Source organism: Crocodylus porosus, unplaced genomic scaffold (genome assembly GCF_001723895.1).
Source record: "Crocodylus porosus isolate Cpor-Errol unplaced genomic scaffold, CroPor_comp1, whole genome shotgun sequence".
Classification (NCBI taxonomy): domain Eukaryota; kingdom Metazoa; phylum Chordata; order Crocodylia; family Crocodylidae; genus Crocodylus; species Crocodylus porosus.
This window is the reverse complement of record NW_017728946.1, coordinates 2,708,321-2,717,910: the sequence shown is the minus strand read 5'-3', so window position 1 is coordinate 2,717,910 and position 9,590 is coordinate 2,708,321. Positions and strand designations below refer to the sequence as shown.

Here is a 9,590-nt window from a genome sequence, read left to right as displayed (position 1 = left end):
TCCAAGTCACTGATGAAGATGTTGACCAGTGCGGGCCCAAGGACAGAGCCCTGTGGAACCTCACTGCCCACATCCCTCCAGGTCGAAAATGACCCATCTACCACCACTCTCTGGATGCGGCCCTCCAGCCAGTTAGCGACCCATTTGACTATGTAGGTGTCGACACCAAAGTCCCTAGTTTTTTAATGAGAATTTCCAGGAGGTGGAAAGATAAATGAAGAGTGGAAACAACAGTATGGAGACAGAGGGAGAATAGATAAATGTGGAAAAGTGGAGAGAAAAGAAAATAGCGAAGATGAAGGCAGAAGCAACAGCAGAGATGGCAACAGAGACAACAGCAAAGAAGGCAGAAGTGAAAGAGAAGAGGGCAGCAGCAAAGAATGCAGCAGTGAGAGAGACACAGCTAGAGGGGTGACAGGAATAGAGAAAAGTGGGAGACAGAGTGGGAGAAGCTGAAGAAGGATTGTTGGAACAGAGAAGAGCGGGAGATAGACCTGGAGAAGGGTTATTGGTAGAGTGACCAAAGGCCAGCCCACTGGGAGTGGCACAATGGAAAGATAATTAAGAGACACTGCAGGATGCTAATCTAGAATGGAGACTACAGATGAGGGCAACTTTAACTGGGAACAGGGTGTAGAAGGGATCAACAATGGAAGAGATACAATTTTATGGAGAAGATGCTGTTCAAGATATTGGGGGTACAGGCAGAATACCTCAGCAGCATGATTGCTTTCTCCAACTAAAAGACATGGCAAATAACTTATTGAAGCAAAGAAGGGTATGACAATTTTTGGGAGAAATAGGCAGAGGAAGGTGGAAGAAGGAATTAAAAGGGTTAAAGTTTGTAGCAGCAAAACAGTCCAGGGAAAGAATAATTATTGTCTGAACATATACATATATATTAGAAGCACAAGACATAGACAGGTGTCTGGAAAAGTATGTGTAAAGAGTTCTGTGGGTAAAGAAAATGAGAGACACATACAGTATTTAGATGGGATTTCAGAGACCTTGAGCAGTGTTAAAACCAAAAGAGTGGAGCCCAAGTGGGGTGCAGCACCTCTCTTCAGTGGTCCAGATAAGGCTAGATAGACTTTTTATAATATACCACAGAAAACTGAAGCATGTAGTAGATTAGGGACTGGAGGAAACTTTATTAAGGACATTACTAACATGTTTTTAAACAAGTTTATGGAAAGTAAGAAACCTCCAGTTTTTTAAGGGTTTGGCTTTCACTGAAAGACAGTACCTGAAGCTGGTACTGTATGAACTGAACTACTATACTGATTGGGACAAGGAAGAGATTGGAGAAGAGGCAGAGAGGAAGTGGAGGAAAAAGGACGGGACACACTTGTTTTACTAAACCAATAGAGAGGACTGACGGGAGGGGCAGAGAGTTTCAGGTAGTTACTGAGGTAATAATTTTTCATGGGTTTCTGTACGAAGAGAGTTCTGTAAGGGGTTTTTTGTGGGAAGCTGATGTATGTTGTTTAAGGGAGTAATATATGTAGCTGTATGTTTTTGGCTATCTTTTTGTGATAGGGAATTCTGGTAAATTCTGGTAAAATAAGGATGCTCTCAATATGTGAAAATGAGTCCATACAATGGTCCCAGTGGGTCTACCCTTCAAGGCATCTGTTAAGGGAGCTGCCAGTTCGGCAAAATGAGGTATGAAACATCTATAATAGTTTACCAGTCCAAGAAATAAACACAACTGTCTCCTGTTGCGTGGCACCACAAACTCTTGGACAGCTCTCACCTTGTCAGTCAATGGTTTGATGATGCCCTGGCCTACCAAGAAGCCCAAATACTTTGTCTCTTTGTTGTCCAGAGCACACTTCCTGGGGCTGGTCATCATCCCAATGATCCTTAGCTCTCTCAGAATGGCTGTGACCACTTTCAGATGCTGGGACCACATCTTTGTAAAGATGATTATATCTATAATCCACAGCATAGGCTATATGGCTTGCCAAAACAGTATCCATTAATTGTTGAAACATGACTGCTGCTCCATGAAGCCTGAAAGGCACCTGCAGGAACATGTAAAGGCCCCACAGCATCCCAAATGCCATCTCAGTACAGTCCTTTGGGTCCACTGGAGTGTGCCATAACCCTTTTAATAAGTCAAGCGTACAGATGAATTTCACCTCTCTGATTCTATTAACTCTGTGATGTGAGGCATGGGAAAGGCATCAAACTCAATGCCATAGGAACATTTTCAAAAATCAATGCAAACTTGTAGCAACCCACTGGGTTACCCCAGTGGTACCACCGGGCTCTGTGATGGTCTGATTATGCCCTGTTTGAGCATCTTCTCCAGTTCTTGACGCAGAGGTTGGTGTAAATATCGGGGCACTGGACACCATAGTTCTCAAACTATTGTTCCCTTCAGTGTATGACTCTCATGTGCAACCCCTCAGGCCCAGCCTGGCTCTTTCCTGAAGACATCCCGAAAGGATTGGACCAAAGTCACTATTTCCGTGTTGATCTGGGGTTAGTTCCTTCCCGATATGGATATGTTCTTCCAGCTCCACTTCAACTTCCTTCATTGGAACTGTTGGACCCAAGTCCTTCTCCCCTTTGGGTGTGACTAACCACCCCTGCAGTTTTTTCCACTCTCTCAGCAAGTTTACATGATAAATTTGTTTCTCCCTTTGATGGCCCGGCTGGTGAACCTCACAGTCCACTGGCCCTACAAGGCATACGATTTCAAAGGGTCCCTGCCATTGTGTGAGCTATTTACTGGTCAATATGGGTAATAACACCAAGACCCACTCTCCCTTGTTCCCATAATCAGGGTCAAAAGAACTGCCAGATCTGGGGTTTGGAAGAAACATTCCCTAAAGGCAGGTCAGCAGGGATCTTGGAAGGTTTCATCTTCCTCTACAAATCTGAGTGCAATGCACCTGCTGAGATCATGTGGACATGCCTCTCTGTATCATTTCCTAACACAGGTGGCATCTTGGTCTGTTTGGTTTTCTGCCTGTGGTGCACAACACTTCAGTTTCCTAAGGACGGTAATACTGTAGTCTCACCTAAGTTGTTTGCTTCAATATAGAAGAAACTGTTTAAAATGTAATGGACTGTAGAGGTTGAAATTCATGATCTTCTGGGCCCTTCTGGTTTAACTCAATGAAACTCCCATCTATCAGTTAAGAAGCAGGCACCTCCCTGTGACCTGACTGAAATTTCTAAGTACTTCCCATTGTTAAATATTCAAATGTATTAAATGTAATGCTGTATTTGCAGCGAAATGCTAATGAACCTCAAATAATCACATAGCTCAGGAGTCAGCAGCCTATGGCTTATGGGCTGAATGTGGCCAGCAGAACCACCCAATCCAACCTGCAAATGTGGGACACTGGTGGCAATTGGTGCTGGGAGGCTTCAGTTGCAGGCCCTCTCCTCCTGCTGCCACAGGTATGAGTGGCAGCAGCAGCTACATCCTAGCACCTGCCCCTGACCCAGGATGGGTCATTCTGGCCAACAGCCAGAAAAGGCTTCCTACCATGATGGAGCCTGATAGTTCACATTGTTATTTATATGAGAGCCCATATGTTTATACATGAGCCTATTCGCTTCTCTTTTTTGCATCATTCTACTTTAGTGCTTCATGGTACATCCTGGGATCCGGCCCATGCCCTGGTCATTTCAGGCCACTGTTAGCTTTCCTTCAATGCAGTGGGGGCCAAACTTTCAGGCAAACATGCCACAAATTAGCCCTAAACCCTCCCTCTATACCTTCCCCTGCCCAATCTGCTTCTCTGCTTTCTGTTTGCCACTCTGTCTGCTTACTGTGCTGCTTGTCCCTTCCCCAGTCTGCCACATGCCACACACACAGGCTGTTTGTGCCACTTGTGGCACCCGTGCTGCTCGTTGGCCACACTGACTCTGCTTTAGTGCAACAATTTCATTCAGTATTACTCAACCCCAGACCATGCTATAGGTGTGACTCTCATTGAAGAAATCAGTTCAAAACAAGAGCCAATAACAGTACTGCTCTTTACACTGCGAGGCATAATGGCTATAAACAGTCAAGCAACAGTAGTCACATTGAAGAAATGGGTCTGCTGGATCCTGTCTAATCTTGGGTCTCCAAACCAACCAAACAGGGCCTGTCTTTTCTCTCTCACAAAGTCACATTAGAGCATGTTACAGCATTAGGGAATCTAACACTTCATGCTGTGATGTAAGCCACTTCAGAAACATACTATGTTCTGCTCCAAGGAAATGCAGTGGAAGCAGTCACCTCAGGTTTATTATGACTCATAAGTGACAGAAGGCAGAGCAGAAATACACTTCTATGGACTAACTAAATAAGATATATAGAGCTAGGACCTGTAGGTGACAACCAGAGGCATTCTGTTGTCTTTGTCTGGGGTTGGTAATGTAATTATAGGAATTTCACCAACTGGGATAAACACCTTAAGGATCTAGAGCAGGGACTCCTACAGTTATAACACAATCCCAAAACTGTAGCTACTCCAATCAACAAAGCCAGACTCACACTTCCATCCAACCTGCTATAATATTAACCCTGGGGCAAGGACAACATAATCTGTCGACTGTTACCTACAGCCTCCAGGTCAAACATCTAACACATCACTAATGCCCTCTGACACTTCCTGGAAAAGGATGACCAAGATAGCCTTTGGGGACAGACCAGTTCTGGCATACAGACCATCCCCCAACCTCAAACAAGAGACTAACAAACTTACTATCTCACCAAGGCACCAGGCCTTCTAATATACCCAAATGCCTGCTATATTATCAGTATAGACTACATTATTACTGGACGTAATAACAAGGAGTACAACAATCCAAGGGTCATTCACCTGAAGTTCTACCAACATAATATATGCTACTGTCTGCTTAAAATGCCTCTCTGCTGTCTACATTGACCAGACAAGGTGATCTCTATGTGCAAGAATGAATGAACATGAACATGAATCTGACATATGCACAGAAAGATACAAAAGCCTGTGGTAGAACATTTAAGCCTGCCTGGACACTCCATAGCTAACATCAGGTGTGCTGTTCTCAGGCAGAATTTTTTTTAAAAAACAGTCTGAACAGGAAATTGCAGAACAAAAAATCATTTACAAACTGGACTATGTTAAGTACAATTTAAACAGGGACCACAGATTCTTATCCCATTATCTGGATTAGCATTGTGACTCTTGTTCTATGGATTCTTTGCTTATATGTTTCTCTCATCATTCACCCATCCCTTTCCCTCCCCTCCTCTCCCTGTCTCTTCTGCTTTCCTACCTATTGTAGTCTCACTCACTCCACTTTATACTCTGCTCTATGCTGTCCTTTTACAGTACTGGATGAAGTGAACTTGGGGTCATGAAAACTTGGGCTCTCTCTACATATTTTATTTTAGTTAGTCTATAAAGGTGCGTTTCTACCCTGCCTTCTGACTGACTTCATTCTAACATGGCTAACTATCTTTCGGCTCGTAAGTGACAAACTGTAGGAGCCACTTAGCATCAGCATAGGGAACCGGTTGGAAAAGGCCAACAAGGACTGTGACTACACTCCTTTAATAGAGGGAGTAGAGCTAGGTTTCTCAGGTTTTCCTCTTACATTGTCTTGGATAAGAAGCTGAGACTACAGTTACCCAGAGAATGTTAATTGACGGATCTGTGTCAACGTTGTGGAGGGTAGCCAGCAGGGTCCCCCAGGATTCGGTACTTGGACCAGTGCTTTTTAACATCTTCATCAATGATCTGGATGTGAGGGTGAAAAGCACACTAGTAAAGTTCGCCAATGACACTAAGCTCTGGGGAAGTGCGACCACGCATCAGGGGAGGCCGATGATCCGGTGGGCCCAGACAGATTAGTTAGATGGGCAGACTAGAACCCGATGCTGTTAAACACTAAGAAGTGTAAAGTGCTCCATCTGGAGAGGAAAAATCTGCAAGAAACTTATAGGCTCAGTGGTGCTACGGTAGCTAGCACCACATCCGAAGAGGACCTGGGGGTCACAATTGACCATAAAAAAGAATATTAGCCATTGGTGTGATGCTACAGTTAGCAGAGCAAACAATATGCTGGCATGCATCAACTGATGCTTCTCAAGCAAAACTAAGGAAGTTATTCTCCCACTCTACTCAGCATGGGTGAGGCCGCAGCTGGAGTACTGCATCTAGTTCTGGATGCCACATTTCAAGAAGGATGTGGAGAAGATTGAGAGAGTCTACAAAACAGCCACTCATACGATTAGAGGCCTGAAGAGCAAGCCATATGAGGAAAGGCTGACAGATATGGAACTATTCAGCCTAGAAAAGAGAAGACTTTGGGGGATTTGGTAGTAGCTTACAAATATATATGGGGAGAGCATCAGGGGCTAGGTGAACAACTTTTCACCAAAGTGCCCCAGGGAAAAACCAGGAGCAATAGTCATAAACTCCTAGAAGGTTTCAGACTGGATAGAAGGAAAAACTTCTTCATGGTTTGTGTGACCAGACTCTGGAACAGGCTCTCAGCAGGGGTGGTGCAGGCACCTACCCTGGAGATCTTCAAAAGGAGACTGGATGCACACCTTGCTGGGGTTATCTGACCCCAGCAGTCTTTCCTGCACAGAGCAGGGGGGCTGGACCCAATGATCTCATGAGATCCCTTCCAGCCCTAAACTTCTCTGAATCTGTTTCTTACCTTATTATTTGGATTATTTTTTAATGCTATGTCTCTTAATGGATTAACTGCTTTGTTTTTCTCTCATTTGCTGCTCTTAGCAGCGCTCTCTCCTCTTTCCCCCCGACCCTTTCTGTTGTTATTACTTTCTACGTAGAAGCTCTGCTCCCTGCAGTCCATTTACATCCCATAAAGTAAGCTGAGCTGGTGCTTACAAAAACTTAAGTATTATGATTTAGTTAGTCTTTAAGATGCAACTCCACCCTGCCTCCTGCACTCCCTTTGCAAGCTTTGCATATAGTATGGATCACAGGCATGCAAATAATAACTTTCCAAGGGCCTCTACTGGTAATTTGCATTAAAGCCTCAGCTATCCCAGTTGAAAGAACAGGAATAATCTACAGGCAATCAGCACCACACAGTATTAATACAGGAATTTTGTTTGCAAAGACTACAGTCCCAGCATGGGACACTTCAGCTTCATCCAAGCAAACACAATTTGGCCACACCATCACGCTACTGAAGATCAAGGACACCCAGGGCACACTGTGCTAATTACCTCCATGGAGACAAGACTGTTCCTTGCTCTAAGGGCTTGTTTATACAGGAAATCTCCTGCAGAGTAAGCTAGAGTGTGAATTTAAGTTCCTCACTCTTCCTCACAAGCTCTTCCTGCCAGGCAATTTACCCTACTCTAACAGTGCAATAAGCCACTTAGTCATCAGGGACATCAAAGGCTAGATTTCATTCTATTAGGCATGTACACTGACTTGGGCGCCTAAATGTGATTCTATTCAAGCCTGCCTGTTTCTCTAAAAAATTATTACTCACAAGGTGGGTGGGTCCTCCGCTTCACTGCTGTTCTGTGCTCCATGTTAAGCGCAACACAGTGGTGTGTTACTAAAGTAGATGCACTAATGGCTTTTTCAGGACTTGAACAGGGTGGAATCACACTTAAATGCCTAAGACCATTTAGACACTCAACAGGTATAATAAATTCTGGCCCTAAGAGCATCCATGCAGGGAGCTAGTATGAACCAGGCAGTGCAATGCACATTCATATTCTAGTCTCCCATGTAGTTACTTCCTGGTGTATATGGACCATAAGTAACAATCTACCCTTGGGAAACTAGCCATTCTAAAGAGGCAGTTCAACCTGGCCTGATACTTTAGCTCTCCATCTCAGGGTTCCCTCTGCACTGATGAAAGGCCAGATTTTCTTAGCACAGGGAGACCATCACCTGTATGAAATGTCCTCTCTGATCAGTGCCCCATGCCATTATTTCCAAGGGTCTGTACACAAATCAGTCCCTCTCTGGCCTCCTGGTTACTACACAGATGGATTCCTCATGCCCAGATTTGGCAGTCTCTGTGGCTACTGGGACCAGCTTTGGTTTAATTACTTGAGTCTTGGGTACTGGAAGCCAGTCATACTGGCAGGTAATCGAGGAGGATTAGCAGGGACAGTACATGATACCTGAGTGATTTTGCAGGGCCTGGTTCTGTCCGTCCTTCGTAGGAGTGATCAGATCCCAGATAAAACTCTTAATCTTTTCATCTCCTTTGTAGTGTTTGACGCAGTAGACCAGGAGGGCCCGACAAATCATCTCCATGTCCTTTTCGTTCAAGTGCCACTTAAACCGACCATGGGTCAGGATATCCTTCCAGCGCCCCCAGCTGGAGTAGAAGAAACATACATGCAATAAACACTCGTACACCTTCCAGCTTACAACATAAGAAGAAGTACTGATGGACAAGGCCCAGCCACCTCACCAGAAAGCAGGGAAATGTAATTATCCTTCCTTTACAGCTAAGGAAACTGAGGCACAGAAAGGGAAGGGGCTTCACACAGGGGTTAGGAGCAGAGGCAGGAATAAAACCAGCAGTCCTCACTCCAAGCCCATATCCTGGCCAATTAGCATCCTTCCTCCCACACAGGTGTCATTTGTGCCAGAAAGCCCAGTCATCACCAGGGATCCAGGTTTTCCCGGATAAAATTGCAAATTCTCTGATAAAAAATTGCAAATGCTTTGATAAAAACCCCCCAAATCTGTGATTAGAATGAAATGGCTTTCACTTTCCCCACATAGCCCTGCTGGTACCACGGCCCACCCCTTCTGCCCCCGCCCCTGCTGAAGGGGGCCCCCAGCTGCCAGGGCTGTGGGGTCAGGGACCCAGATCCACAGCCCCCCGCCCCTGACAGGAGGTGGCGGCTGCTGCAGAGGAGCAGAGCATGGAGCCTGGCCTTCCCTCTTCCCCTCCCCCCATACTGCCTGCTGCTTGGGCAGGGGGAGTGGCTGGCTCCCTGCTGCTGCGCACACTCCCGGGGTGCAGGGGGGACATGTGTCCCCCCCAGATCTATGCATGGGGCAGAGACAGGCTGCCCACTGTGGGCTCCCTGCCCTGCTACCTTCCCTCTGGGACTTCTCAGCCCAGTGGGTGCGATCTGGTGCTGCAGAGAACAGCAGGGCCAGTTGAACTCCATGCTGCCCTGGCAATGCATTGCATGGGTCTGCAGTGAGGGGCACAGCCCTTCGCCACTTCCCCCACTGCTGCCACGTGCACAGGTAATGCGTTGTCTTGGCAGCACAGAGCTCACAGCAGCAGCAAGGAGATCTCCACGTGGCCCTGCTCTGCCCTTCAGTGCTGGGTTGCACCTGCCAGGCTGTGGAGTCCTTGGGGGAGGGCAGCAGGGCAAGGCACTACACACAAAGATCTGGGGGGCATGAGTCCCCCTGCCCCACCTCCCAGGAGTGTGTGTAGTGGCAGGGAGCTGATCCCTCCCTCCCACCCCCAAACAAGCCACCTGCAACCGTGGTCCCCTCCCCACTCGGGCCTGGGTAGTGCCTGGCAGCCAATACCGCCCACTGGGCAGCAGCTCCAACCATCCCCAACTCCCTCCTTCCCTCACCATGGGGGCCTCAATCTCCCCCCCCACCTCCCACTTACCC

The 9,590-nt window shown here is 46.5% G+C and overlaps 1 protein-coding gene across 4 annotated transcripts in view; it reads right to left on the bottom strand.

Annotated features, from left to right (window-relative positions):
- CHD6 (chromodomain helicase DNA binding protein 6) overlaps positions 1 to 9,590 on the bottom strand; it is a 183,262-nt gene that overhangs the window by 72,866 nt on the left and 100,806 nt on the right. For all 4 annotated transcript variants that reach the window (XM_019550743.1, XM_019550740.1, XM_019550741.1 and 1 more), the window contains one exon: positions 8,117 to 8,316. In XM_019550743.1, the coding sequence (XP_019406288.1) occupies positions 8,117 to 8,316 (200 nt within the window). The remainder of the gene's footprint in view (positions 1 to 8,116; positions 8,317 to 9,590) is intronic.